The 27,994-nt window shown below is 57.8% G+C and overlaps 6 protein-coding genes across 7 annotated transcripts; 3 read left to right on the plus strand and 3 right to left on the minus strand.

Annotated features, from left to right (window-relative positions):
* Positions 1 to 45: 45 nt before the first annotated feature.
* Positions 46 to 6,648, plus strand: GGTG_04105 (hypothetical protein). The gene is made up of 6 exons (XM_009221895.1): positions 46 to 812; positions 1,258 to 2,010; positions 2,394 to 3,524; positions 3,611 to 4,131; positions 4,255 to 4,577; positions 4,649 to 6,648. Exons 2-6 carry the CDS (start codon positions 1,783 to 1,785, stop codon positions 6,475 to 6,477), a joined length of 4,032 nt encoding a protein of 1,343 aa, XP_009220159.1. The 5' UTR covers positions 46 to 812; positions 1,258 to 1,782; the 3' UTR covers positions 6,478 to 6,648.
* A 241-nt stretch (positions 6,649 to 6,889) lies between these two features.
* Positions 6,890 to 11,643, plus strand: GGTG_04106 (eukaryotic translation initiation factor 5B). Its single transcript, XM_009221896.1, has 4 exons — positions 6,890 to 7,927; positions 8,066 to 8,575; positions 8,668 to 10,670; positions 10,784 to 11,643. The coding sequence occupies exons 1-4, from the start codon at positions 7,508 to 7,510 to the stop codon at positions 11,028 to 11,030; spliced, it is 3,180 nt and encodes a 1,059-aa protein (XP_009220160.1). The 5' UTR covers positions 6,890 to 7,507; the 3' UTR covers positions 11,031 to 11,643.
* GGTG_04107 lies at positions 11,572 to 15,396 on the minus strand. Of its 2 annotated transcripts, XM_009221898.1 has the most exons (7): positions 15,022 to 15,396; positions 14,838 to 14,871; positions 14,706 to 14,767; positions 14,467 to 14,498; positions 12,876 to 14,322; positions 12,354 to 12,662; positions 11,572 to 12,285 (listed from the first exon to the last, which is right to left on the minus strand). In XM_009221898.1, exons 2-7 carry the CDS (start codon positions 14,848 to 14,850, stop codon positions 12,001 to 12,003), a joined length of 2,148 nt encoding a protein of 715 aa, XP_009220162.1. In that variant the 5' UTR covers positions 14,851 to 14,871; positions 15,022 to 15,396; the 3' UTR covers positions 11,572 to 12,000. The 2 variants fall into 2 exon arrangements, with proteins under 2 accessions (XP_009220162.1, XP_009220161.1); XM_009221897.1 differs by having other exon boundaries at positions 14,838 to 15,396.
* A 1,501-nt stretch (positions 15,397 to 16,897) lies between these two features.
* On the minus strand, positions 16,898 to 19,526 carry GGTG_04108 (chitin synthase D; the record flags this gene model as incomplete). The annotated part of the gene is made up of 2 exons (XM_009221899.1): positions 16,898 to 19,307; positions 19,390 to 19,526. The coding sequence occupies 2 exons, from the start codon at positions 19,524 to 19,526 to the stop codon at positions 17,012 to 17,014; spliced, it is 2,433 nt and encodes an 810-aa protein (XP_009220163.1). The 3' UTR covers positions 16,898 to 17,011.
* Positions 19,527 to 19,655: 129 nt separating this feature from the next.
* GGTG_04109 (hypothetical protein) lies at positions 19,656 to 20,638 on the plus strand. Its single transcript, XM_009221900.1, has one exon. The coding sequence runs from the start codon at positions 19,800 to 19,802 to the stop codon at positions 19,980 to 19,982; it is 183 nt and encodes a 60-aa protein (XP_009220164.1). The 5' UTR covers positions 19,656 to 19,799; the 3' UTR covers positions 19,983 to 20,638.
* Positions 20,639 to 21,049: 411 nt separating this feature from the next.
* On the minus strand, positions 21,050 to 27,636 carry GGTG_04110 (nonsense-mediated mRNA decay factor). The gene is made up of 8 exons (XM_009221901.1): positions 26,379 to 27,636; positions 26,250 to 26,294; positions 23,668 to 26,147; positions 23,321 to 23,602; positions 22,936 to 23,223; positions 22,729 to 22,867; positions 22,554 to 22,662; positions 21,050 to 22,257 (listed from the first exon to the last, which is right to left on the minus strand). Exons 1-8 carry the CDS (start codon positions 26,395 to 26,397, stop codon positions 22,251 to 22,253), a joined length of 3,369 nt encoding a protein of 1,122 aa, XP_009220165.1. The 5' UTR covers positions 26,398 to 27,636; the 3' UTR covers positions 21,050 to 22,250.
* Positions 27,637 to 27,994: the final 358 nt, after the last annotated feature.

Genomic DNA, 27,994 nt, shown 5'->3' on the forward strand with positions numbered 1-27,994 from the left:
GGGGCGTTGCGAGCGGCCAGACGCCGTGTGTGTGTGTGTGTGTCTAGGAAGCCGCATATTGCACAGGTGCGCTGGACGGATCAATGTTTCAAGCAGCCCGAGGATGGAGAGGCATATGGTAGGTAAGTGGTACCTCTAGCGTACCAAACCAGGGTCTCGAAGCACCAAAAGGGCCGGCCATGGAACCTTTGGCCAGCACCCATGTGGTAGCGCGCACTCGGCAGCAAGAACCCAGCCCACGTCTTCGCCTGTTGCTCCGCCAAAGAAAAGTTGCTGCCGTTATTGCCTCAGCGCTAAACCGTGCCTCGTGCTGCTAACGCATGCCCTGCGGACATGGCCGCTGGCCTTCCATCGCTGTCTACCCCAGGAATCGCGGTCCGTTCAATCTATCTGGCATCTCTGGTAGCCTCAATTTCACCCCTTAGGTTCGGTTCTTCGGTGCGTTGGTTGGCGCCTCCTTGGTAGGTGTAGGTACCACCTAGCCCGGCTTGAGCTCCAAGGAAGGAGCTCCATGTGCTTTCTCTCGACCCCACTTCAGCAACCTATCACTACCACACGTCACGCACATCTCAACCTTGACCCGGCCAGGCACCAGGCAGTCTTCCTCTGGCACCAGACACGGTTGAACAGGCTACCGGCGAGGTTGAAGCACGTGCCCTACTTTCTCATCACATTCTCGGCATCCATTCTCCTCACACTCGACACAGACCCAACGCAATCGACTGAACTAGCGGCGCCTTGTTGGGATTCGCTCGGCTCTCATCCTGGGTGGGCTTCTCGCCTTCTGGAGATAGAACGAAGCACCTAAGTCAGTAAGTGCAACGAGAAAAAAACCCCCGAAAAATCTTCTTCACGCCCGGGATCGGTCTCGGGCTCGTGTTTCTGTTGGCGACCGGGGGGAATTGCGTGAAGCAACGCGCTGCTCTCGGGATAGGCGTGGTGGTAGCCAGACACCTGGAGCAAGAGGAGCCAGGGTCTGGCCCGTCCTTCCTCAAGTATCCAGAGTTATCCCAGCCTAAGCGTCTGGAATTACCACACACGCCAACCAGACACACAAGCGCACAGCACACGCACACGCACGCCGACGGGGGGTGTGCCTCCTTGTGTCTGCCTGGGTTCTCCATCGACACGGCATGAAGAACCCACGCCCTCCCCCTTGTGCTCGTCGTGCTGCATGGGCCAGCGGCACACCCCCCTGTTAGCCCTCTTGTCCTCTTGCTCGTCCAGATTCCTGACTCGATTCTCTACCTTACCTAGCTCCTCCTCGCCCTTCTCCTCGTCTCTTCACGCCTCGAGCCGTTCGCTGAGGCGGTTGGCTGCTAGGAGTGGGAGCGGGCTGTGACCTCGGCCAACTTACCCCTGGCTGTCTTGTGGGCCATACTTGAAAGGGGTTTCTTCATTTTGCCTCCAGCTTGCATCACTATGGAAATACTACGCTGTTGGAGAGCCGCCTGACCACCTCGCTCCGCTGTTTCGCTTCCAGTCTCACATTCCCACGGCCATCTCTCTCTAAATAATATTCGACGGCATCTCGATCCCACCGCCCCTCGTCATCCGCGCCATTAACACACCCACCACCACTCGTGGCGGCACGCTCGCTTGTTAGTGCCACGCTAAAATATAATCAGCGGCTGCTGGGAGTCATTCTGCCTGTGGCCCAGCCGCCCCAAAAAAAAAGCACGTGTGGCAGGAAATTCAACTTTGTGAAAGCGCTTGTCGTCCCGGCGGTTCGAGACACAAACTTGTGCATCATCTCGGAATGCCATCCAGCGACAGCAGGCCATGGCCTTCCAGACGAGCGTCCTTCGCGATGGCGAATGGGTCACCCAGACCATCGACCTGCAGACCGTGCTGAAAGCCAACACGGCCGCCCAACCTGCCAGGCCGCGACCACAGAAGCATACCAAGTGTGGAATTATCACGAGGACCGTCGTCGAGAGTCCTGTGGCCCATCACATCTTGCCGTGTCGGCTCAGGTCTCTCCAGCACGCCGACGTTGCCTTTGTAGGGGTCAGTAATCCTCGTCTATTGCTCCTGTGTCTCCCGCCTTACCTCCTCTCCATTACGGATATCCTGCTGCTCTTTTGCTCTCTTCCTTATCGAATCTGTGCCTCCGACGCCAAATGGTAGCGGCAAACTCGGAACCGAGTCTTCAGACAGACCATAACCCCTGTCGTCTTGCATCATGCCCCAAACCACTTCCATTGCAGCTGGCCGTCCGCCTTTATCCCCTTCTGATCTGTTACACTCTGTCTGTTTCCTCTAGCCCATCCTGTTGGCGAAATCAATGCTCAGCCAGCAAGTTTCCTTATTGCCAACTGCTCTATGGGCTGCCGAAGAAAGCCTCATGTTGCAACACACCATTTTGTCTAACGAAAATTTACTCCATCTAGGATCGGTTTGTTCAAATCCGTGAACTTCGCAACGATGGCCAACTTCAGGACATCATCCACAAGAACGACTTTGGCGACCGTATCAGAAATGCCAAGGTCATTGGCTCTTTACCCGACAGTCTCATCCTGAACCGAGAAGACGTTCTCTCCACACATGGCGTCGAAGCCGGTGACGACGGAGACATAGATATGCTGCATACGGACAGCAGCATCCCGACGTCATCAAGAAGCTCGCCCGGACTGGCCCCGCAGATGCTGTTGGTGGTTCTTGAGTGCGGAGATTGCATCTTCATGGTTCTCCGGACCAGGAGTGACGGAAGACTCGAGTTTGTCACATCGCAAGTTGAGCTGCCGAATGTGCAGATGAGCTACCCTGGCTTCCACCTGGCCGTGGACCCGAGTTCGCGCTATGTGGCCGTCGGCTGCTCCGAGAGCCTCTTCATGGTCTACGAGCTCGAGTCCAGAGAAGTCCTGAACAGGCGGTACCGACGCAATGAGCCCCTCAACCCCGTCAAGAAACGCGGGCCACGGCCCGTGAACGGCTTGATCCATAAGATGGACTTCCTCTTCCCTCGTCGCGAGGATGACTATCATATCATACTGCTACTGATCATCGTGGCTCAAGGCATGTCGAAAATGGTTGTTTACGAGTGGGAGGCAGGCGATGACCTGGGTGCTGTCCTTGGCGAGGAAAAAAAGGGGCACCGGTTACCACAAGAGCACCAGATGCCTCTCCTACTCATACCTCTCATGGTGGGGACCGCATTTTTTGCCGTCTACCCCGAGAGTATCGCCGTCGGCAAGGACGTGCTGATTGGCCCGCCCTCCTTCGACACTTTCCAAGTTACCAGGATGCCACCTTCGAAATTCCATCACGGCCGCGGTAATCCGCTCTGGTCTACCTGGACACGGCCTTTCCGCCTGGCTCAGTTTAACAAGGACTGGCTCTACCTCGCGAGGGAGGATGGCGTAGTTGTTGTTTTAGATATCGACTCTGACAGCATACTAAACGCGAGCCAGGTTGTCAAGGAGTTCGAGTGCAACATTTCTACTGCCTTTTGTGCCCTGTTCGACCAGTTTGCCGACATCCTAATCATGGGTGGCGACTCCGGCCCTGGGGCAGTCTGGCAGGTGAGATGGACTCTATACACCGCCGGTCATCCGGTTCGTTCGCTTATAAATGGCTGGGACACTGACTGTCGGTGGTTATTTCACAGGTCCTGGCTCGGCAGGAATCCGTCAAGCTTGGTGTCATACCGAACTGGTCGCCCGCTGTCGACTTCTTGACAACTGACGAGTTCTCGAAGTGGAATCAAGGAACAAGTTCCCGTGGTAACCTGATGATCCCATGGGAAACTCAGACCAGGCATACATACACACCCCCCGACCGCATATTTGCGGCCTGTGGCAGGGGGGTTACGGGCACTATCACTGAATACAGACACGGCTACCAGGCTAATATAGGCCTGTACTTCGACTGCGAGCCAACCACGACGGCGGCATGGCTGCTCCCTATCGATGCATACTCTGTCAGCGCGGGCTATTACCTGCTCGCGTCTATGCCGGATCGGTCCACGATACTGCAGCTCCCCAGTGACCTATCCGAGGTTGACGAACCCCCTGCGGACCAGGTGGCGTTTGACCTTTCCTCACGAACTATTGCGGCGTCTCGAGCTTTGGAAGGCGCCATAGTGCAAGTCACAGAGAACTTCATCGTCTGCGTTTCTCCTGAGCACAGGTATGATCGATCCTACTCCTGTGGCAATAGTCCCGAGCGAAGCCAGGCTGCGAGGGGGTATGCGGAGAGAAAGAGCGGATGGGCTCTTCAGAGTTGCTGCTGACAGGAGTGACTTTGCCTCAGTGTTCGGACTTTGCATCGAGACCTGATCCGCAGTGATCAGACAGCAGTATCACACGCTGATATTCTTAATGAATTTGTGGTACTATCGACAGGGTCCTTCGCAAACTCGTCCATACATCTGCTACGAATCCTGCCCGATATGTCAATATCCGCCATCAGGTCTTTCCCAGTGGAGGGAGAGGTGACGTGCCTGTCTTTTGCCACCCTCAGCGGGCTCCGTCAGGTGTTTGCCGGGCTATGGAACGAAGGCGTCCCGAGTCTTGCCAAATTTTCTCTTGATGGTCTCGACTCAGGCCGGCTAGAGACGGTGCCTATCGAAATAGGTAGGATTCTCACTGGTGCTCGAGTTCCGTTCTGCAGAGCTAGTTGCTCACGTCACTTTTTCTCAACACAGATGCTTTAGATTCCCAGTCTCGACCTGTGGCAAATGAGGGCCAACCTGACAGCATGGGCAGCTCACTCGAGGCATTCACCAGCGTAGCCCCTTTGGACCTTGGACACAGCCATGTCATTGTCTTTGGCACGCGGAATGGAGAGGTCCTCACCATGTTCCTAAACGATCCTGAGCTGCCTCCTTTGATCAAGATGGAGAAGTTTGGTCTGACGCCCGCCACTGTGTGTGCGGCAAACTTTAATGAGCAAGAGTGTGCCCTTGTCTGCTGCGACTCGGCTCTTTTCATATTCACCAACTTCGACGCGGCCAAGACCAAATCATTCAAGGACAAATCCAGGGTCTGGCCTGTTCATGCTCTGGATGCAAGCCAGCCCACGCCGCCGATACACTCTGTCAAAGTCCTAGAGAGTCACATCACTGAGGACCGGACCCACCTGCCGATTCTAATGGCTGCCGGACCCCATATTCTCATGGCCTCTGTGCTGCCGAGGCCGCGGCCGGTACCGTGGTGCATACCCCTTTTTGGGACGCCGCTCAAGGTCATCCACTCTCATCAACTCGAGTGCCTCGTTGTGGCAGTCGGCATCAAGGATCGGACCGTGCTGAAGTTCCTCGACGTTGACACGGGTGAAGAAGTATCCACTCCCATAAACAGACAGGGCGAGCAGGTCGAAGCAATCCAGGGCCTTGACCGAATCGGCGACACAATCCTCGGACTCTCCGAGTGGATCTACCAACGAGAAGGCCACACGTGGGCATTCGTGCTTGTGTCCACCGGGCAGGGTGAACTGCTAGTCATCTCGACGGAAAAGTTGCCGCCGCCAGCGAACGGCTCGCCGGCCCGGGTAAGGTACCGGACGCAGTATAGAAAGAGGGTGTCGCAGCCGATCCACTCTGTCATTGGCCATGCAGATGGCCTCATTTACTGCGTTGGATCCACCATCAAGTGGGACATTCTTGATCTTGCTGAGAAGAAACTGAGGCCATGGAGATCGTTTGACATGAGCACGCCTGTGACCACGATGCGCGTGGTCAACGAGAGGATAGTGGCCTTGACAAGTCAAGACTCGATCAGCATCATCAACCCTGGGGCGAACTCGACGCACGGTGAGATGATGTTGGAGCATGCCGACCCTAAGTCACGGCCAGCAATGCACATGATTGAGCTGTCTGGGGAGAAAGACGGGAGTGGCTCCTCCATCATGCTCTTGTGTGACAGGGCCAGCGGAGTGGCAGGACTCTGGGTCCCATGGCAGCAGCCTGGGCGGAACTGCGAGGTTGTGTTTGAGGCGGACCTCCCGGCCTCCGTGAGGAGGTTCCGGCGTGGGAGGACGCGGCCGGCATGGCTACGAGCGGACCGCGCGCCGCGCTACGGAGCGCTGCCTAGCACCGTCGACGGCGCCGAGATTATCGGCCTTTGTCTGGATGGCTCTTTGCAGCACTTCACGCTGATAAACATGGAGGCGTGGGCTGTCCTCCGGCTGGTGCAGAACCTGGCGCTCCAGTCGCCGACGCTCTGTCCATTCACGTATGATATGGGGGGCGGCGATGATGGTAACAACGCCCTCCTTGACACAAGACAGGCCGCCGGCTCGGGTGGCTACGAGATGCACATTGACGGGGATTTGATGCAGCTTTGCCTGGAGCGGAGGGCTCTGGCAGAGCTCTTTGCGAAGCAGCTGGACATGGACAAACTGGGCGAGCTTCTCAGCGCTCTCGATGACGGCGCGCTGACTGAAGGTATCACGCGTGGTAGCTTTGGATCCGGCGACAAGTACTTGGAAGTCGTATACGATATCATGCAGTACTACTTGTCTCCGATCATGTAAACAAAAAGGGGTTAGTTGGTTGTAGCGAGGCACAACCTGGAGAGGAAAAAACTACCTAGACTTGGGAGCGACGAACCACGGGGCTTGGGGAGTCATAGACGTTACACAAAACTACCAATAGACGGAGTGGAACACGAACAGAGTTGGTTAAGCTGACCACTGCAAAATGACCGAGATCATGCGCAAATATCGTGACTTCACGATCATTTACATGCTGGCAGTTTTTTATATTTCTTGCACTCGTAACGGTTGGTGTAACTCGACCTGGGATCCAATTGCATATCAGAAAGGGGGTCTGCCACAGGGTGACGTTGCCATGTGGCGTCGAGGGTGCCCGAGCTGTGGCGACGTGTGGGGCAGCATGATTAATTGATGGGTCCAACCGAGCCGAAGGGAAGAAGGCTTGGGAACCGAACCGTTTCTTGCCCCTTCAATCCGAGGAGCAGGACCGGGCATGCCATTCTCGATTGCCCGAGGCGACAGGACAGGCGACGACTGAAAATATTTTGATAGCGGGAGGGAAGAGCCTTCTGCTCCGTGTTCCCATTGTCTGCAGAGCAGGCGAGCCCCAAGGTGAGTGGCGCATGCCAACCAAGCAAATCCATTAAATACCCGTATGGGAACAAAAACCGAATTTCGTGGGATTTTGGTGCCCTCGCTGCGTCATCTGCTGCCACTCTCCATCCTGACCCCACTGCCACCACAATTGGTGCCGGCGTTAGGCTTCCTTTGAGAGGAACGTCAGCGGACGCATGCGCTGCGACATGGGTTTCTGTCTTTTCTGCCGTGTTTTACCCTCGCATGTACACTGAGGAGCCAAAAAGCGGGAGAGAGAAAGAGAGGCCAAAAAAGGACGTGAACAGATCGGCCTGAGTCCTGTCTAATTCCGCCAATCGACAATAACAGGTGGACCGACGCCTCGACGGAAGACCCATCTAATCCTCGTTGACAGCCCCGCGCTCGTCCGTCGGCGTCCTCTGGACTCGCAACACAGCAGCCCGGCATTATAATCAACGGCGAGTCCGGCAAAATGGCTCCCAAAAAGAAGGGAAACAAGAAGGGCGACGATGATTGGGAGGCCGAACTGGGCGAGCAGGCCGCGCCCACCAACGGGGCCGCCGCAGACGCCCCTGCCGCCGATGCGCCCGCCGAGGAGGAGGAGGAGGAGGCGGGCGGCGGCGGCCTGATGTCCCTGATGCGCAAGAACAAGGAGAAGCGCAAGAAAAAGGGCTTGACCGAGGACTTTGTTCAGGGAGAGGACCCCGCCGCCCCCGCCGAGGCCAACGCCGAGGACGAGTTTGCCCTGCCTGAGAAGAAGGGCAAGGGCAAGGCCGCGGCCAAAGCTGCTGCCAATGATGATGCGGCCGAGGAGGACACCGGAAGGGTGAAGACAAAGGCCGAGAAGGAGAGGGAAAAGAAGGAGCGTGAAAAGCAGCGTAAAAAGGAGCAGGTATGTTTGGTTCTGCGTGTCTCGATCACTCTGCGGTCTCCCCTAGCTCTGTTCATAAGACACCGGCACTCATGTGGGTGTTGGCATCACTCAAACAAAACTAATTGCTCCGTTACGATGCTTTCCCTCCCATGACAGGCCGCAAAGAAGAAGACCACCGGGCCTACCAAGGAGGAGCCTGAGAAACCCGCCGCGGCAGCCAAGGAACAGGAAGCACCCGCCGCCGCCGCCGCCGCTACCGCCGCCCCTGCTGCCGGTGGCAAAAAGAAGAAGGTCCCCGCTCACCTGGCGGCGATTCAAAGGCAGCAAGAGGAGCTGAGGAGGCAGCAGGAAGAGGACGCGAGACTCGAGGCGGAGGAGAAGGCTCGGATCGAGGAGGAGGAGCGCAAAGCCGAGGAGGAGGCCAGGCGCAAGGAGGAGCTGAAGGCACTCAAGAAGCAGAAGGAGAAGGAGAAGCAAGAGGAGCTCAAGAAGGCAGGCAAGTTCCTCACCAAGGCTCAGAAGGAGGCGAAGGCACACAGGGAGGCGAAGCTGCAGCAGATGATTGCTGCCGGCGTCAAGATCGGTGCTCTTGACGAGGACAAGACGGAGGGTAGGGAGAAGAAGAAGTCCGAGGCCAAGAAGCGCGGCGGCCGCAAGAACGACAAGGTAAGTTTCCGTCAGGCCTGAATTTGCTGTCCTTAAGTCTCTGGAAAGCCTACCAGGATGAATATCTTAACACTAAATTCCCTTTCTCACAGTTGGACGAGGAAAAGGCACTCGCCGAGGCCGCTGAGCGTGCAAGGCTACAAGCTGAAGCTGCGGCCAAGGAAGCCGAGGAGAAGGCCAGGCTTGCCAAGGAGCAGGCGGAAAAGGAGGCGGCCGAGAGGAAGGCGGCCGGAAAGGCCGAAAGCGACGTTGACGAGGACTGGGAGGTGGCGGCGGTAGAATCCGACGATGACGTCAAGGAGGACTGGGACGCGGACTCTGATGAGGAGGCGGCCAAGAAGGAGGCGAAGAAGGCTGAGGCTAAGGCGGCGGCAGAAGCAGCAGCTGCTGCTGAGGAGGCCGGGTCGGAAGCTGACTCTGAGGAAGACTCGGAAGACGAATCGGACTCGGAGGACGAGGCCATGACGGCCGAGGCGCAGCGCAAGAGGGAGGCAGCAGAGAGGAGGGAGAAGGCACACCAGGCAGCTCTGGCGGCGCGGTCCAAGGACAACCTGCGGTCGCCCATCTGCTGTATCCTGGGCCACGTCGACACGGGCAAGACCAAGCTGCTGGACAAGATCCGGCAGACCAACGTGCAGGAGGGCGAGGCGGGCGGCATCACGCAGCAGATCGGCGCGACGTACTTCCCCGCCGATGCGATCCGCACCAAGACGGCCGTGGTCAACAAGGACGGCTCGTTTGAGCTCAAGGTGCCGGGTCTGCTGATCATCGACACACCGGGCCACGAGTCCTTCTCGAACCTGCGGTCGCGCGGCTCGTCGCTGTGCAACATCGCCATCCTGGTCGTTGACATCATGCACGGGCTGGAGCCGCAGACGCTCGAGTCGATGCGCATGCTGCGCGACCGCAAGACGCCCTTCATCGTTGCCCTCAACAAGATCGACCGTCTGTTCGGCTGGAAGAAGATCGACAACAACGGCTTCCAGGACTCGCTGGCCCTGCAGCCCAAGGCGGTCCAGAACGAGTTCCGCAACCGGCTCGACCAGACCAAGCTGGCCTTTGCCGAGCAGGGCTTCAACGCCGAGCTCTTCTACGAGAACAAGTCCATGGCCCGCAACGTCTCGCTCATCCCGACCTCGGCCCACACGGGCGAGGGTGTCCCGGACATGCTCAAGCTCATCTCCCAGCTCACGCAGGAGCGCATGGTGGGCTCGCTGATGTATCTGTCCGAGGTCCAGGCCACCGTGCTCGAGGTCAAGGCCATCGAGGGCTTCGGCATGACCATCGACGTGATTCTGTCCAACGGTATCCTGCGTGAGGGCGACCGCATCGTGCTCTGCGGTACCGAGGGTGTCATCAAGACCAACATCCGCGCTCTGCTAACCCCTGCCCCGCTCAGGGAACTGCGTCTCAAGTCGGCCTACGTGCACAACAAGGAGGTCAAGGCGGCACTAGGTGTCAAGATCAGCGCCCCCGGTCTCGAAGGCGCCATTGCCGGCTCCCGCCTGCTCGTCGTCGGGCCCGATGACGACGAGTCGGATCTGGAGGAGGAGGTCGAGGGCGACCTGGCCACCCTCTTCAGCCGCGTCACAAAGACGGGCCGTGGCGTCAGCGTGCAGGCCTCGACCCTGGGTTCGCTCGAGGCGCTGCTGGACTTCCTAAAAGACTGCAAGATCCCCGTGGCCAACGTCGGTATCGGCCCGGTCTACAAGCGCGATGTGATGCAGTGCGGCGTCATGCTCGAGAAGGCGCCCGACCATGCCGTCATGCTGTGCTTCGACGTCAAGGTGGACAAGGAGGCGGCCGCCTACGCCGAGGCCGAGGGCATCAAGATCTTCACGGCCGACATCATCTACCACCTCTTCGACGCCTTCACCAAGCACCAGGCCGAGCAGCTCGAGAAGAAGCGGGAGGAGGCCAAGCTGCTCGCCGTCTTCCCCTGCGTGCTCAACACTGTTCAGATGTTCCACAACACGTCGCCCATTGTTATTGGCATCGACGTCGTCGAGGGCCAGCTCAAGCTCAACACGCCTATCGCGGCCGTCAAGAACAACCCCGTCACGGGAGTCAAGGAGATCATTAAGCTGGGAAGAGTGTGAGTATTTTCTTTCTTCGTACTTGTCGAAATGCTCTTCCACCTGGGGCAAGACAGCAAGGCTGGACAATAGTGGTACCGGTGCTAATGACCAATCAACCCCGCCCACGCAGCACATCGATCGAGCGTGATCATAAGGCCCTCACGGTCTGCAAAAAGGGCCAGCCATCAGTGGCGATCAAAATCGAGATGGGCAGCCACCAGCCCATGTACGGGCGTCAGCTTGAGGTGCAGGACGTGCTCTTCAGCCACATCTCTCGCGAAAGCATCGACTGCCTCAAGGAGTTCTACCGCAGCGAGGTCACGACGGACGAGTGGCTTTTGATCAAGAAGCTGAAGCCAACGTTCGATATCCCGTAAGCGGGTTCCGTTCATGTCGGCCACGCAGGGTGGTTGGGTGGGCTTGGGAGGAGCGCGAGACTGTGAAGCCAAGAGGGGCGCGTGTCCCCAGTAGCGTTCGTCGGGTGGGGGGATACATTTAGACCAAAAGGGAAAAAAAAATTGCTGCGTTGGGGCATTCAGAGATGCTTTTGTTCTGCCTCGACTACTGTCGCTCCGACTTTTGTCGCCTTTGCTCGATCCGACGGGTTCCGGTGGGATTGGGTTGTTCAGTGCTATTCTCGGCCCCTCCAAGCAGCGGGTACCTAGGCTAGGTTTTGATAAACAAAAAGCGTATCTCTTTTACTCTCGTCAGCCTGATCACTACTCTACATTTTAAAAGATACCAGTCGCGTGTTGACGAGACTCGTGTATCGCTCAGCATAGGAAGCCTTTGCGTTTTTCTGGCATGATGGAGGGACTGTATAAAGACAGAATGTCCAATCTAGACCAACAAGAAAGGCCAACCCAAAGCACATTATCAACGCACAAAGCTCGAGACATAGGTACACACGGCACAGGATATTGAAAACAAACAATTCCCATTCTAACGTGGTGAAATGTAATACCAAACATGCGGTCTAATCTGGCCCACCTCCCTCTTCCTTCTCTTTGGAATAAACTTGATGGTGAGTAAAAGTGTATGTTGTCGTTGTGGTGTTGTGTGCGTGGCGGACGACGTGCGTGATAACTCCAAAGTGTGGTACTGAAAGGGCAAAACACGAGATGCAGGCCGACAGGCTGTGCCGCCCCCTCCCCCTCAAGTCCCTTCCTTCTTTATACGATGGCTGGCATAACTCATTGCAGTGGCCCGCGGCCTTTCCGTTTTCCGATAAAACCCCATCCCCCCAATCTCCTTTGCGCCGCCCCGTCCCGTGTGTTCATCGTCCCAGTACTCAGCTGCCCGCAGGCAACCATGCCTCAGCGCTAGGTTAGCAGAGTGTCCGACTTTCTACGACTCGTTCGCCTTGGCGTCGGCGTCGGGCATCTCCTCGTCCTTTACCCCATCGGCTGCCGGGTCCTGGCTGGCCTTGGCATCGGCTGCCTGCTTGGACTCCTCCTCGGCGGCCCTCTTGGCGGTGGCCTCGGCATCTAGCCTGGCTTGCAGTGCCTGCCTCTCAGACTCGACCTTGTCGAAGTGGCGCTGCACAATGGGGCCTGCCATGGCCCTAATCTCATCCATCTTCTGGATGTAGACGGCCTTGGTGGCGTCGTCGCCCTCGTCGTACAACCAATCCTGTGGGAAATTCCAGAGTTAGCAAGATGATTTAATCGCTGTGGCGTCGTGACCAATGTCCCACTCACCTCAGTCGCCGTCAACTTGGCGCGGAGCTTGTCCTTCTCGTCGTCACTGGCGAACTCGGCATATTGGTCGTCAAGCTTGTTCCGGACGTCGTAGATGTACGTCTCGAGCTCGTTCTTCTTCTCCTCGGTGTCGGCCACCAGCTTGTCCTCGGCCGCCATGCTGGCCTCCTTCTCCAGCAGGGAATCCTTGGCGCTGGTTTCCAGTGACTGCGTCGCCGCGACGATGGGCAGCTCGCCCTTCCTCACCTGCTTCTTAACCTTGCGAGTCTTGGGCTTCGAGTCGTCCTTCGCACCGTCCGTGTCCATGGCCTTGCGTTCGGGCACCATCTCAGTTAGCTTTTTCCTCGAGTGCACGGGAAGGTCGGCGCCGGGAGACGACGAGTTACGGCTGCGGCGTCGTTTGAGCGGAAGCTCCGTCTCGGCCTGGCCCTCTCCGGCGCTTCCTGCCGGGGGCATGGGGGGATAAACGCCGGCGTCGTAGCCTGTGCCGAGGGGCATGTTTTGAACGGTAAAAATACTCACGTCGCCATCCTTCTTATCGCCCTCCTCGACGACCTCCTCGACATCCTGGTCCTCCACGTAGTAGCCGCTCTCGACGTTGAGGATGCCGTGGATGTTGACACGGGCCTTGAGCTTGCAGATCATAAAGTCGTCGTGGCCGCCGTTCGCCTTGACGCCCTTGACCGAGAAGCGCCCGATCCACGGGTTTATCGTGGCAGGCAGGTCCTCGGGCTTGGCGTACCTGGCCTCGAGATCAAACGGCTGTTTTCGGTAGAAGGTAAGGATCTTGGTGGAGGGCATCAAGTTGCCCTTGTTGAAGACGACGAGGCTCGTGTCCTCGTCGGGAATGTCGGGGGCCTTCTCCCAGGCGAACTCGATCGGGTACGAGATGACGTCCTGGACGGCAAAGTCGCGGACCTTGAAGATGGGGGACAGGATGGCGCAGCTGAAGGCGCAACCCCTGGCGATGGCCTCATCCTGGTTCAGGGTGAAGGAGAGAGGCTTGCCGAAGTAGGCCTGAACGCGCTCCTTGATGGCGGGGACACGGGCGCCGCCTCCGACGAGCTCGACAACGTCAATGTCGTCCTTGGTCAGCTTGGCCTCGGCAAGGGCCTGCTCCAGCACCACCTCGACGCGAGACAGGATAGGCTCAACCATGGTTTCGAACTCGGCACGGGTGATCATGGCCGAAACATCGACGTCGTTCATCAGCGACTCGATGTTGATGGGCGCTTGCTGGTTGGCGGACAGAATCTTCTTGACCTTCTCTGCAGCGGCGTAAACGCGCGAGGTGGCGCGGGGGTTGGAGTAGATGTCAATCTTGTACTTGCCGAGGAACTCCTTGTGCAGGTGGTCGACAAGGGCCTTGTCAAAGTTCCTCCCGCCGAAATGGCGGTCGAAGGCGGTGGACTTGACAGCCAGCTCGCCCTTCTTGAAGTCGACAATGGAAACGGTGTAGTCGCTGTGGCCGACGTCGACAAAGGCCACGCGGCGCGGCGTCTCCTCGGCCGCGGGGAGGTCTAGCTTGGTAATGCCGTAGCCAAGGGCGGCGGCGGTGGTGTCGTTGATGAGACGCAGCAGCTTCAGACCGGCGATCTCGGCGGCATCGAGCAGGGAGCGGCGCTGGACGTCGGTGAACCAAGGAGGAACGCTCATGACGAGATCGGAGACGGCCAGCTTGGTCTCGTTGGCCGTCGTCTGCTTGATCTTGCCAAGGAACATGGCGATCAGCTGCGTGGCAGTGAACTTCTCCTTCTTGCCCAGGTATGTGACCTCGGCGCCGACCTGGCCGTTGACGTCGACCAAGGGCGCCGAGATGAACTGCTGCTCGATCTGGACATCTGGATGGTTGATAGAGCGGCCGGCGAGGCGCTTCAACGAGCCGACAGTGTTCTTGAGGTTGGATATCTCCTGTGTCTTGGCGGCCTCTCCCAGATACCGTGACTTGGGGCCGAATCCGACGAGTGATCTAAATAAATGAGACAGGCGACAGTCAGCATGATGGTTCTCAAGTAGCGTGAGCAGCATCAGGGACTCAGCCGCCGGAGAAGGCGGCCTGGGCCAAGTGCTGCGGGCATGACGTAGGGGGCGGGAGGGTGAGATGGCAACATACGGTGTGGCGCGGTTGGAAACCTCGTTGGTGATCTGTACGTGACGAAGCCCAGATGGTCAGCACTCTGCAGTTGTCCCAGATAGGCGAGTTTGTTATGCGCAGTCCTCCGCGTCGAGGTGGGTGCCGGCGCCGGCCGGCGGCGGATGTGGAGGGGTGCACGAGGGCCGAGCACGAGCTGGCAGGATCGAGCGAGGGCAGCGTCGCCGGGGCGCGGGCAGGGCGGCAGAAGGAACACTTACCACATCGACACCCCGATTCCGCGCAACCGCAATGACGGTATTAAGGGAACCGAAGTCAACTCCTGTTGGCTTGTGGTTAGCGTCTGGCCTCGGCCGACACGACAGCGGATCGGGGGCCTCTCGCAGACTTACCAACTACGGACATGGTGGCTGTATCTTTGCGCTCCTGTGTGGGCGTAGACAAATACCCTGGTTAGTGATTGCCTATCGCGCCGATATGTCGTATTCGAGGCAAAGCGACGGGGCTCGTGGTGGTTTTGTCGTGTTTGTTGTCTGGTCGGTAAGGCGAGAAGTGATAACGAGGAGATTTGCTCACAGGCACAAGTCTGAGGGTATGTATTTTTTTTCTTGGGTTCTTTGCTTCCTTGCCTGCTGGGTTGGCTTGTCAACACAACAACGAAAGCCTGCCCAACGTCAACTGCGTCCAGTCAGCAATGGGCGGGAAGTTGCTTGGTCAAGGGTATCTCTGGTTGGATTTTCGACAGGGCGTCGTTTTGCGACGAGGATTGTACTGGGAACCAAGTAAAGGAACAAGAAAAAAAACACAAAGGGAAAAAAAACCAACTGCCTACCTTTGGGAGCGACAATATGGAGCGCCGGCGAGGGAAAGGGTGGGAAAATATGTTATGGCCCAAAGGATACACGACGTGTGTGCGCCCAGTTACCAGAAGCTGCTTTTGCCCCTCATTCGTTCGCCCAAGTGAAAAAAAAGTTGCCAGGACGGCGGGGGAGGGCGTTGCTGGGACGCGCTAGACCCACCCCGGGGGCGCGACTGGATTCGAGCGCCCTCTGGAAGCTGGCAGAAGTTTCGAGATGGTGCTGGGCCATACTGTGCACACCCAACCTTGCACGCCGGGCACCTCGACGGCCATGGCGACCATGGGTACCTGACGGATGGGAATAGTTGATAGTTGCTTCACGTGAGGCTCGCTTGGTCTCATGTCAACAACACCTAACCAGATGCCCAAAATGCCGCCAAAGCTGCCCTACGCACAACCAGCAGGTACCAGCTGCGGTGCCTTCTAGGTGTACTGCTCACCATTGTCTCTACAATTCCCATCGAGGACGAGGGGCACAAGTCCGGCACGGTCGTACAGTCTGGCAGTCACGAATCATCGAATGCGCTCGCCCTACCTTCTTAGGGACAACTAGCGGGCCTCGATCCTAGCCTGCTGCCTGCCTCGCTCGCCCTGTCATTGCCCAGCCGTCTTTCGGCGACATAACAAAGCAAACCCGGGCAGTGAGGCATCATCAACGAGGACTGGCTTACCTGTTCGCGATCCTCTTAGTCGGGTTTCGGTACTTTCATTGTCGAGGGTTTGTGTGGAGCCAGCGTGAGCAGATCAGGCTCAGTACATGGACGACGGCCTTGGAATGTCCCCGTTACTGCCCGTGACTTCACACGGCGCCCAAAAAGAAAAAAAGAAACGTAAGCCAAAAGGGGCAAGCAAGGGAAGCCGCCCGACATCCCGAGATATCTCGCCCTCTTTCCACGGCTGTCCGCTCATGTCACCATCGGGCTGGCTGTGTGGGGCTCGAAAACGCCACACACCCCCCGCCGGGGGCGTGTCTCGTCGCCCCTTCACCGCCCAACTGGGCCATTTAGATTTGGCAGAGAACGCGGTTTGGTTTGCTGCTTGCTCGTTGCCCCCACCGAGCATTTCCTGAAAAGTGTGAATGCGTTTGCCAAACCGACCACCACCTGCGAGCTTGGCAGCGTTCCAACACTGACGATATCAGGTAAATATTACCTTATTGCCGACTGTTCCTGCCCTGCGCCCAGCCGATGGGCTGCTTTCCCACCACGCTGGCCGGCGAGGGATTTCACTTTTGGCATTTCGCTTCCATTCTATGGGGCACGGCACTTGCTTGCATGGTCGCTTGCAACGCAGCGTGTCCTTGTCTAGTGGCGCCGCGAGCCCATTTGTTTTCTTCGTCTTTGTCATGTATTCACCGTGCTCTAACTAAATATCCACAGGAGCCCCGATCGCCAACTTGCCCGTCCGTCCATGATCCAAGGGGCTCCAAGTACTGTACAAATTCTGTAGCGGGCCAAAGTCCGACCAACTTTTGCTATACCTGCGTTCGTCATAAGTGGCGGCTCCAGGTGCGCTGTTGTCATCCAAAATGAAACAGCGGCAAGCTGAAAAAGAAGCAAGATAAAATCAGGAAAAGATCAGATACGAAACGTTGAACAAAGCGTTATCTACCTCCTGAAAGTGAAAGAAAGAAATGCCAAGAGAGGAAGGAAACAATGCGAGAACAAGCTCATTATAGAAATCGTGCCACTACGGAACAGCCCGGTGCTATCGTCGGCTGCCGTGGGTGCCTCTGGAGGGGTGTCGGCTAGGGGGCCCCGAGGGCGGCTGGATGTTTTGGTGAGGCTGCGATCCGCCCATCTCGAGCTCGACGTCGTCGATGGTCGAGGTCCGCAGGAAGCTCGCCCGCCCGAGCGGACTCCTGCCCGTCCGCAACGGGGCAGAAGAAGAAGCCGACCCGCCGCCACCGCCGCCTGCGGCAGCCGTCGGTGGCTGGAGCGACGACGACCCCCCTTGCGTTCCGGTGGGTGACTGCATGCCGCCGCCGAGCGACGGGTTTTCGGTGCTCATGCTCGCCTGCTTGTTCACGAGGTTCAGCGCCGCCGGCACCGCCGAGGCCTGCGATTCCGGGTGATCCATGTAGCCCGACTTGTGCAGGTCCGTCTCCGGGAGGTCGTAGACCTGGCCGGGCGGCGGGATCCCCGGGCTCCGCTGCCCGGCGAGGAACTGGTTGTACTGGCTGGCCTGTGCCATCTCGTACTTGCGCCGGTCCTCGTCTCCCATGATGCTCTCTACCCTCCGGGGTACGTAGATGGAGTTGGCCGCCGTCTGCGCCGACAGGAAGCTGTCGAACGAGTCTCGAGGGTGCAGCGGTATCCGGCCGCGGCTGCCGTAGTCGACCGTGAGGAAGGACTCGTTCCCTCCCTGATGGTAATAGCCATTGGCCCCCATCTCGGGCGCGAAGAACTGGCCCTCGATCTTGGACGGTGGCTGCAGAAAGGGACCGGGGCCCGGCGCTTTGTGCGCCTTGCTCATCTTTCTCTGTACCTGCGCTGCCGGAATGAAGGTCTCGGGGACAATATTGAGGTCGTCGCCCGCTTCTTCGGCTTGCTCGATGGCCTCTTGGGCCGTCGTTGTTACGTCTGCCGATGCCGCATCTGCTCTCGGCCCGCCCCAGGTCCGCTGGCCGGCCGTGAAGATGCCATACACCATGTAGTACCAGTTGAAGAAAGGGTTGAGGACAAACATCATGGGGTAGAGCCAGATCTTGAACCTCCTCAGCTTGGCGCCAAAGTAGATCATCATCAGCCAGTTCAGGCCCAGCGAGATGGCGATGAATCCGACGGGCAGGTCCGATACCTTCTTGCTCGTCGTGACGATGGCCAGAACCATGATGAAGAAGAGCAGCGCCGTCGTGCGAATCGTGTTTTGCATGAACCTGATGAGGATCAGCAGGGGGTATCGCTTCCAGAGGCGCCAGTCCGTGAGCATGCACACTTCGTTGGTGATAAACCCCAGGAACCAGCGGCGGCGTTGCTTGACCAGCGACTTGTAAGTCTGCACGGCTTCCGTCTTGCAAAAGGCCGACGTGCACATCTGGATCTGGTGTCGCTTCTTGGCGCCGATCATGAAGAGATGGGTCAGCCAGCGGTCCTCGCCCAGATGGCACTTGGCAAAGTCGAAGAGGTCCTCGCACTGCTCCGCCTTGTCGGCAAAGTAGTACTTGGCCATCCTCCTGAAGGCCGAGAATCGGAGCATGGTCAGGGCCCCGGGGAGACAGGTCACGGCGCCGCAGCCAGACTCGACAGTCCGCTCGAAGAGCTGACCGTGGATATACTCGAGGTCCTGCAGGACGGTAATGAGACTGTGTTTCTTGGTGGTCGATGTGATGACGCCCGTCATGGCAAGCATGTCCCTCGCGTTTCCGGGGCTGAGCTCCATGTCGTAGACGAAATTCTGGAGACACACGCGATCCAGGATACAGTCCGAGTCGATGAAGAGGATAAAGAGGTTGTCGTTCCTCTCTAGATACTCCTTGTAGACCTTGTCAATGAGCTTGAACGTGGCCTTTTGGCAGTGGCGCTTTCCGCCGTGGGGGAAGCGCGAGACAGTGATGCGGCCGGCCTTGTAGCTGACGTCAATGCTTCGTGGGTACGTGTCGAGCGTCAGGGGCACGCCGAGGCTCTCAATAGTGTTGAGATACAATTCGTCCTCCTGGTCGCCGTCGAACGAGAGGAAGACGTGAATGCACGATGGCGGGTAGTCGCAGTCGACGACAGAGTTGATAGCCGTGATCAGGACATCGGGATCCTCCTTGTAAACGGGCATGACGATGACGACCTTGGGAGCTGAGACTTCGTCCAGAACCTGCTTCACACGCTTCTGTCTTCCCAGCTGGTTCGTGACGAAATGGTAAACACAAAACAACCAGGGGATCGTCAGAAGCCCAGCAAAAGCCCAGAAGGCGAACCACTGCAGGACCACAACCATGTCCTTGGGCCAGAGGGCCACCACCTGGCTCGGGAGCGGCAGGGTCACGACCATGATGGGCAGGAAGATGCATCTGGCAGGCGCGGATAAGGCGAGCGTTAGCAGTGCGGCTATCCCTGTTGACAAACGAGCCAGAGAGCGGCGACTGTGCTTACCGGAAGCCGGTGAAGAGTATGGCAACAACGACCGCGAGGAGCCGAATGGTCCAGTGCTCAGCCTTTATAAAGACCTTGACAAGGCAGTACATGAAGGCGGCGATCCACAGGAACCACTCCAGCAGCGCCATTAGCATGACGATGCCCACGATGATCGTGTACACGACCTGTACAGGGGAACAATCAAGTTAGCGGCATGCTCCCAGTGTATCGGCACATCGGACAGCTTCTGGCAAGAGCGCGAAAACCCACATCGTGCACCGGCCAGTGATCGAAAACCCCCATCTTGGCTGGTGTTTGCCGAGATAAACTGCGGCTGGGATTGCAAGCGGCAAAGGGCAAGCAAGAGCGAAAGGGGAAGCTGGATGTATGCCTCAAAAGTCGTGTGCGAGGGCGCCGAGATAACTTAAATGGCAGATCTGGCCAAGCACTCTAGGGGAGCGATCCGTGGTGCCGGCGCAGCCGGAAGGGCTTTGTGGCCCACGAGGCGGATGGGGCAGACGGGTGTTTGCATCAAGTGGGAGCGCGCACGAGCTTCAGGCGACGTCCGACAGGCGGTGCACGGCAGCGGCACCCCCAAGCCACCCGTATAAACCCTCGGCAGGAAGCAATATTCGTGCGTGAAACGTGTGAGGGTGTGGGCTGCAGGAGAAGAGCGAAGCAATGTCGAGAGGGTTCAGAATGTGAGCTGAGGGGAGAGGTGCGTTTACGAGGGCTGTCCAGAGTATCACAACCTCATGAGTGCAAGATTGAGACCCGCAGGAGAGGATAACGACAGCCAACGAGAGGAAGAAAAGGCAAAAATGAAAATAAAAATAAGATCAGGCGGCCCGACGTGATCTGCTAGATCGAGATCGAGATCGAGCAGCGCGAGCGAGCGAAAGAAGCAAGAGGCCGGGTAACAAACGAGAACGCCTGCATGTCAACCAGGCTGGGAGACAGAGGGAAGGCGAGTCTCCCAGAAGAGGCGCCTCGAGGCTACTTGCCGTGGGTATTTGAATGATTATAGATACCTCACCAATACGCCCGGCTCCGGACTAAATTGGTTGAACGCCTTGGAGGGAGTCCAAGTCCCGGCGCTAGGTCCACGCCCCAGTAGAACATAGGGAAGAGCACGCACAGCCAACTTGGGCATGACGATCGTAACAGGAGTGAGAGTTCTTTTTTTTTACAAGAGTACCTAGGTAGGTTAAGTAAGGCCCCGAGTAGCGCGAGGTCTAAGACGGCGAGGAAGAATATATGATAGTAGCGTTGGTTATTTCTGGATAGCACCGACACTCGGGTCCTCGGCGGGCTTGCCGATGCCCACATTCAGGGATGGATGTCGCACGAGAATTAAAAAAAGCAGAACAAAAAAAGGGACCGAGCTAGGCATCGGGGCGTTGGCGAGAGGGAAGGAGCCCGTCACGAAAACAAGTAAAGCCTCCATAGACGGCGAGGAGAAGGCACAACGCCGATTACAGGTAGGTCCATGAGCTTAGCAAAGAAATAGAAAAAGCCACCCGGGCCCAGTGTGACACCACCCTCCATGGATGGGACGGGCGGGAGAACTTGCGTTTGTCCGCCGCATCACTCTCCCGCCAAACCCTGGCATGGCGCCAGCCACGACATCAGGTCGGGCGACACTCGGACTCGGCGCCGCCAGTTCGAGAAAGCCCACCAAAAGGGTGTGGAGTGCCTCCCCAGCAGCTCACGATCATCAATGATGAGACGGAAAGGGTACGGTATAGGCGCGGTTCAATTGGCTTGGTTGCCGTCTCCTGGCCAGCCGTTCTGTATGGGACGCAGCAGCGTCACCGCTCTCCCCTCAGCCATCGCAGCCTCAGAGCAACCAAACATAGAAACACAGACGCACTCGCACCATCTCCAACCCCCTTGCACACAGGTCTAGAGGACGCATCATGGGCGCCGGCGGCTGGCACTCGCGGAGCTGCGCAAGGGGTCCGTGACCTCGCCGGCGCGAAGCGTGGCTAATAAGTCAAAACTAGTTCATCGCAAGGACCTGGGCCGTCGGCTTGGCCCACGGCCCGTGAACAAGCACAGGTCCGGGCGTCAAGTCCTCGACTGCCCCTTGAATCTATCTGCCCCAGCGACCCCCGCGTCCATTTTCGCTGCAGCCCATGCGCGGAACTGCAACAGTCGTGCAACAGTTCTGCAGTGAATACGAGAGACATGGCAGCCAATCGGGCGCCTGTCCTGTCAAATCCCCTTGCAACTCCCGGCCATCCTCATTTCCATGCGCCGTGCATTATTCGAAAGGATCACACCTCTACAAGTCAATCTAGAATATCTTGGTCAAGAATCTGACACGCGAGGCCAGCTGAGACCAAAGAGCGGCGAGTGGGCGCGGCAGCCGTCTGGCTGGCTACCAGCTTCTAGCCTGCGCTTGTGGTCGGTCAACCACGCCGCCGCTGCCATTGTCATTCGGCCCGCAGGAGGTCGTAGTGGCAGGCTGCGTGCCTCACTCGCCCTCTGCCTGCATCATGCCCTCATCCCATCAACAGCCATCAAAATCGCCCGCAATGAAGGCTCCGCTTCTTCGCAAAAGTCGTCGCCACCGAGCCGCCCCGGATCCGCAGCAGTGGGGGCGGAGGGAGTTATATCGTTCTGGTAGAGCGACGCACCATTCCCTCCTCTTGCCTTGACAAGAAAATTGCTCTGCGGGTCTGATCCGAATCCCAGCACCCGGAGTCTCGCCACCACACAAAACGATTGGAGGGTTACTCCCGTCTGGTATCGCGGCCGTGAGAGGATAGAGTTCGCTGAGATCATCGTGGAGACAATATCGAGAACTCCTCTGGGCAGCTATATAGCTGTTTTTGTCGCTTATCTGGACTCTAAGAGAGTCAAAGTGGTACTTGCTAGGTCCTGTTCAGGTCGGAGGCGAGATTGACGGGGTTGTTGTTAGTAATGTTCTTCCGCCGGGTTCTCGGCTATCGAATGAAGCAACGCCAAGGCACTACTTGGCGTTAATGTGTGGTGGGAAGTATTTGCGGCCGCGTGTTTCGCTCCCTTGAAGCCTCAAAGAGGTGATACGGTGAATAAACAACGCTTGTTGCATACTGCAAGGCCGTAGCCACAAGACTGGGAACCTCCCATCTACACCTGCGGGAATCATGTCAAGCCAGGTTGGCCCGGCGGTGCTGCGAGGGTTTCTGCCGTACCAATCGACGTCACTGAGCTGTAGCTTGCGACTGCGCTGCGCGTTTCGGTCTTTTCCCTGTCTCTCGCCACGGTTGTGATGGTAGGAAGAAGGCTTGTTCTCGTAGTGACCTGTGGAAAGTCTAGCTTCAGTATTGCCGCTCGCAATCGATAGAATATCGCAAAGAATAGCCTCACCGTCATCCGTCTCATTCTCTCCAAGGTCCAAATTCAGAACCAGGTTCTTGATGCGCTGCTGCTCTTCACGCTCGGCCTGCTGCTGGTTCTTCATGGCGATGGCGAAGTGGGAATCGGATGGCAGCTCAACAGTACGAGTCTGATGGGTGCGTTGCTACTTGTTAGAATGAGTTGTGACTCGGAGGAGGGCGAGGATATGGTACTGACCTGTTGGCGATTTCCTCTCTTGGTGAGCAGAGAGAAAGCCATGGTGCCAGGGCCGTTCGGCCCAGGGCCCTCCGAAGCCTCGCGCATCTTGGGCCGCACGGGCAGTGGCACATCGAACAGCGGCTTCCGATCGAATTTCCTCGAGTCTATGCTCTCGGCCATCATTTTGGCGTACTCGCGCTCGAACTCGGCCTCATCCTCAGGATTAATCTTTTCCTCCTGCCGGGTGACAACGATGGCCTCATCCTCGGATTCGCTCTCCGAGTCCGAATCGGAGCGCTCTGGGTTCTGGAAATGGAGATATTTTTGGTTAGCGTAGTTTGGGCGGCGGCTGGACACTGGCCAGCAGCTCCCTTTTTTTTCTCCTTCATTTTATGTATCTTACCTGTAAGTCGTCTTCATCGGGATCACCCTCGTCATCATCGACAGCGATGGGCAAATCGTCGCCCTCGCCCTCATCAGAAGACGCTCCACTAGATGCATCATCCTGATCGGCCGCCTTGTCGAGACCCGACGTCTTCTGGTCCTGAGTGATGGCCAGCTGGAAGGCCTTGGAGGCCTCTTCGAGGTTAGACGCCAGCTTCCAATGTGGCCTCGTGAGCGCGTAGATGTCCTGGATGATGAACTCGATGTCCATGGGCAGAGGGTCTTTTGTGAAGATGTAGTACTGTTTGTTTGGTCAGTAAAAACATCATGGCCTGCTTGTAGAAGACCCAATGTCGCCGTACTGACCTGGAAGAATGAGAGGAAGTAGTCTAGCTTCTTCCCCTGGGCACCCCTGTTGAAGAACATGCCACAAGTCTCGAGAATGGTGGCGATCAGGCGGATTCTGAAGAAATCGTCTGGGAGGTCGAACGGGTTCAAGCGTCCAGGGACGGGCGGACCACCGTGGCCGAATGTCAGGATCTTGTACATGGTGTCAAAGACGACGGGATGGTCGAATAGGCGGTAGTTGTAGAGCTCTCCCAGGTATTTGGCCTCGGCAATGCGGCGCTGGTTGTACCTGAACTCGTTCTGCTCGAGACCGAAGATGATGGACTCGATTATGTTGTCGATGGCGGTGACGGCAAAGTCAACATGATACTTGCAGATGGCGCCCAAGAGAATGGCAAGGAGATAGATATTGCCATACTTGACCCGTCCGGGCTTCGAGAAGACCTTCATGAGGATCGAGACGACCTCGGCTTCCTCCCAGTGCAGCCTCCGAATCTGCTTGAGGACCTTGCTATAGTTGCGCTTGGAGAGATCCACATAGACAAGCTTGCGGACAAAGAGCTCCATCGGCGTCCGTTCCTTCTGCTCGATGGAAGGGCGCTCCGGAGGGTTGACATAGTAGATTGCGTTCTCGATGAGCATCCGCTCCGCCTGGCCAATGTGCTGGACTGACTTCTTGCGCTGCAGTGTCTCGAGGAAGGACGACATCCTCGGCGAGGTCTCGGGGTTCCGCAGCAGGTAGCGGCCGCAGTTTTCGAGCAAGCTGCAGATGACTTCGATGTTCATCTTGGAGAAGTCATCCAGGCCAACCTTGAGGCAGTGGAACACGACATGCTCAGGAACAATGTTGAATCTAGTGAGCTCGGCCAGATAGCGGATGTTACTCAGCCGGACCTGGCTGAGGAAATCCTTGTCTTTGCGTCGCTGAAGGCTACGGAACTCGGTGTCGAGATACTCGACAACGCCCTTGGGGATGTCTGGCATGTGCTGTCCCAGAGTAGCCACCAGTCTGGCCCAGCATGGAAGAAGGTCGCTGCGGCCCTTGGGGACGTCGGTCAGCGCCTTGACGAGCCTGTTACGAGAGGCCTTGGAGTTGAGGAAGCAAAAGTCGATGGCGGTCTGGTCAACTCCTTCCTTGGTCGTCAGGTCCGGGAGACGAAGAAGAATGGCATCCACCTGAGCGCCCGTGGTCTTATTGGCAATCGCCGCAGACTGGTCATCCACCGGGTCCGCGGTGGGCTTGGGAGGTTCGGCAGGCTCTCCAGCATCAGCCCGTTTGCCGACCTGTTCCTCCGCGTCCGGCTTCTTCTTCTTCACGTCCTCAAGCAGGATGGCGGGAACTTTGCCTTTGAGGTCCACGAGATTCTCGTAGAAGCGGCGCTCCTCTTCGTCCTCCCATATTCCGGCACCTTCGCCCTGACCACGGAGATACTCACCTGTCTTGACGAGGCCGATGGAGCCGTTGGCGCTCGCCAAGGAATCGCCGGTCTCTTTCAAATCCGGCATTTCGGCCCCTATCACGTCGGCTAGGACCTGGGCATTTGCAGCAAGGCGCTCCTGGGCCTTGACCTGCTTATCAAAGTTTGCCTGCCGGTCCTCGAAGACCTCTCCGGACTTGACGTAGGCCTCGGCATTCCTGCGAGACTGGCTGAAGATGGCCCGCTGGTCGCGCTCGAGATGCGATTTTACATCCTCAAAGTAGCGCTTAAGCACGTTCTTGAAACGCTCCTGAAGCTCGGGCGGAGTTAGGGGCGGGTCGTCGTCCTGATCGGAGCCACCACCGGACAGCTTGGTGGCACCATCCTCCTCAACAGCCTTGCGGCCATCAGCGCTAGCGGCCTTGATACCCAAGATGTCCCAGCTGAAGGCCTTGACAAAAGCGACAAGAAGCGGCAAGTTGACATGCTCGCGATCATGGCCGAGGAGATCTTTGAGAACTTCGAGGGGAAACGGCTCGGGCGTGGCGGGTTTGGCGCCTCCAGGGGCGCCGCGGGACTTGGAATCCTGAGGCTTGCCAGCGGGGGTGGGCTTCGGGAGGCCGTCGTGAGGGTGAGCAGCGTCTTCAAGGGTACGTAGGACACCAACGAGCCAGAGTTCGGTGACGACACGGATAAGCACGCGCTGGCGCACCAGACGCTCCCGCTCGTCCTTCTCGCGGTTCTCGGCAGTCATGGTCTTGAGCTTGGTCTTGTCGGGCGGGGCCATGGCCTGGGCGAGGTGGGATGCGAGGGGCTGGGTGAACTCGTCGGGGCCGAAGCGTTGGTGGAGGGCGCTAACGATCTCGACGCCGGCCTCAATCTCGGCAGGAGTCTTGAGGCGGCACAGGCCGTCGTAGCATGCGGTAACCGTCTCGGAGAGCCATTTGTGCAGGCTGAGGGTACGGATCTCCTGCAAGAAGGTGGCGAGGCTGGTTGCAGATATGGCGGTACGGAGGCGTTTTTGGAAGGAGCTATTTTTGCGCATGTTCGAATCGAGCGAGGAACTGACAGCGATCAGGTCTAGAGGGAAGAGGGGCCAAGATCAGAGACTGCACAAAGACACAGGAAACAAGCGGCGGCCTCGGAGCGAAGCGAATCACGCGCAGATTGACCATGGCTAACCTTTTTCGCCAGCCCAGGCCCTGTCATTTAGGGAGCGCAGCTCGCCTTGAGTGGGATGTTAGCGACGGAGCACTGACGGCAGAGACGGCAGGCGGGGCATCGAGCTCCCAGCTGGGCTGAGAAACATACGCTTCCTGGCACGATCCATGATGAGGCGCAATCAAGCGAGCTGCTAGAAAACGCGTGGGTTTATCGGGGACTGGCGGTACGGCCTCATCGAGAAGGCGAGGCGAGGCTCTGGGAGAGCGGGCGAGCAAGGGGGCGCGGCTGCGAACAAAGATGGCCTGCAGGGGCAGGAGTCACCGGTGAGCTGGAGACGATGAGAGCGCAGCTTGCTAATGCACTCATTGTAGGGCTGAAGACTGGCGGCCGGAGGCTGGAGCGCACCTGTCGGGACGCGCGCGTTGCGATGGATGGGGATCGGGGCGAGTCTGCGCGACCAGGGCAGGGCGGATTGATCGGGAGGCTCTAGCGAGTGTCGTCGTCGGCGCGCGATTTGGCAGGTGGAGAGAACGATGGAGGCAGCACGGGGCGGCCACTGAATGACGGCAGGATCTGGAAATTTTGTGGATCGAAATTTTCACCACGACACGAAGAGCCAACACTAAACAGACACTCAATTGAAGCCGCAAACCTTGAGCACGGCAAGGTGAGGGTAAGCCCGCCAAGGTGAGCAAAGGCTACCGAGGCGCATCCAACGAAATTCTCGCTTTCGAGATACATTGCGTACGTAGTGCCTTTGCTCGGTGGCACAAACGCCTCCACTGCAAACTGGCACCTTCTCCGACCAATGTCGCCCAAGAACAGATAAAACCAGGCCTCGGGAATTCTACCGATGCTTTCTGTGGCGGCAAGGCACGTCGGCGTCTTCTAACCTGGCGGCGGTCCCGAAATAGACGCGGCAACACTTCTCGGAGCGGAACTCAAATACATCCGTTTGCTTGTATGCAAGTACCTGCCTGCCCGGGTACCTATGTAGGTACCTACCTATCCATGCATGTAGGCCGACCGAGCCCGGCGGCCTGGGGCGTGCCCACAAGGCCGTGACGAAAGGGATGTGGGGGTTGACAGTGTTTTCCCATCGAGCTCACGGGCCCTGCTTGCTTTTTCTTTCTTTAGCAGCCCTTCCTATTCTAGAACCCCCACCCACGGTCGGTTTCGACCGACGCTGAGAAGCGACAGAAAAGAAGTCGTGGGGAGTTGCGCAACAACCTGCGCTGCTGGCCGATCTATTCCAGAAACCCTACCATCGGCCCGGCAGAGCCCAATTTAGATAAATACAGGCAACTCGCCTCAGCTCGAGATATCATAGTCAACGAGTCGGACGGCGGCTTGTTCGTGTTCGCTGCCTCAGTTGGAGAAAGTGTGAATGTTTTCTACTTCCCACAGAGAGATGGAGCTTGGTGAACATGGAAGCACGTGGCTGCTGATCCGCCAAAAAGATACCTCCTCCAGGTTCCAGCTGGGATGGAGCTGAGCCGCTCGTGCATCTCCGGCCAGTGGTTCTCGAGAAAAGAAAAGCGGGAACGGCCTTATCAGCACCCACCCACCAGCACACGCCTGGGCGTGGCGTACACAGTAGATGGGAGAGCGACTCGATTCAAGTCGGTATTGGTTTGACGTACAAGAAAGCTACTCGCACACAAATCAAGCTGATAAGCACCTCTGGTGCAGATGTTCAGATGCGCCGCACATCGCATGCCGAAACAAGACAGACCCTCGTAAATCCGCGGAGCCTGCTATCG

This window comes from Gaeumannomyces tritici (genome assembly GCF_000145635.1).
Source record: "Gaeumannomyces tritici R3-111a-1 unplaced genomic scaffold supercont2.2, whole genome shotgun sequence".
NCBI lineage: Eukaryota > Fungi > Ascomycota > Sordariomycetes > Magnaporthales > Magnaporthaceae > Gaeumannomyces > Gaeumannomyces tritici.

Coding starts and splice junctions, on each gene's coding strand:
- GGTG_04105 (XM_009221895.1), top strand. CDS start 1,783: ATGGCCTTCCAGACGAGCGTCCTTCGCGATGGCGAATGGGTCACCCAG. Junction 2,011..2,393: donor CCGACGTTGCCTTTGTAGGG/GTCAGTAATCCT, acceptor TACTCCATCTAG/GATCGGTTTGTTCAAATCCG. Junction 3,525..3,610: donor GCCCTGGGGCAGTCTGGCAG/GTGAGATGGACT, acceptor GTTATTTCACAG/GTCCTGGCTCGGCAGGAATC.
- GGTG_04106 (XM_009221896.1), top strand. CDS start 7,508: ATGGCTCCCAAAAAGAAGGGAAACAAGAAGGGCGACGATGATTGGGAG. Junction 7,928..8,065: donor AGCAGCGTAAAAAGGAGCAG/GTATGTTTGGTT, acceptor CTCCCATGACAG/GCCGCAAAGAAGAAGACCAC. Junction 8,576..8,667: donor GCGGCCGCAAGAACGACAAG/GTAAGTTTCCGT, acceptor CCTTTCTCACAG/TTGGACGAGGAAAAGGCACT.
- GGTG_04110 (XM_009221901.1), bottom strand. Junction 26,148..26,249: donor GGCCTGGGCTGGCGAAAAAG/GTTAGCCATGGT, acceptor TCTTCCCTCTAG/ACCTGATCGCTGTCAGTTCC. Junction 22,868..22,935: donor AGAGAGGAAATCGCCAACAG/GTCAGTACCATA, acceptor CGCACCCATCAG/ACTCGTACTGTTGAGCTGCC.
- GGTG_04109 (XM_009221900.1), top strand. CDS start 19,800: ATGGCAGATCTGGCCAAGCACTCTAGGGGAGCGATCCGTGGTGCCGGC.
- GGTG_04107 (XM_009221898.1), bottom strand. Junction 12,663..12,875: donor GCGATAAGAAGGATGGCGAC/GTGAGTATTTTT, acceptor CCCGAACGCAAG/GCCATGGACACGGACGGTGC. Junction 12,286..12,353: donor CCAAGTTGACGGCGACTGAG/GTGAGTGGGACA, acceptor AATTTCCCACAG/GATTGGTTGTACGACGAGGG.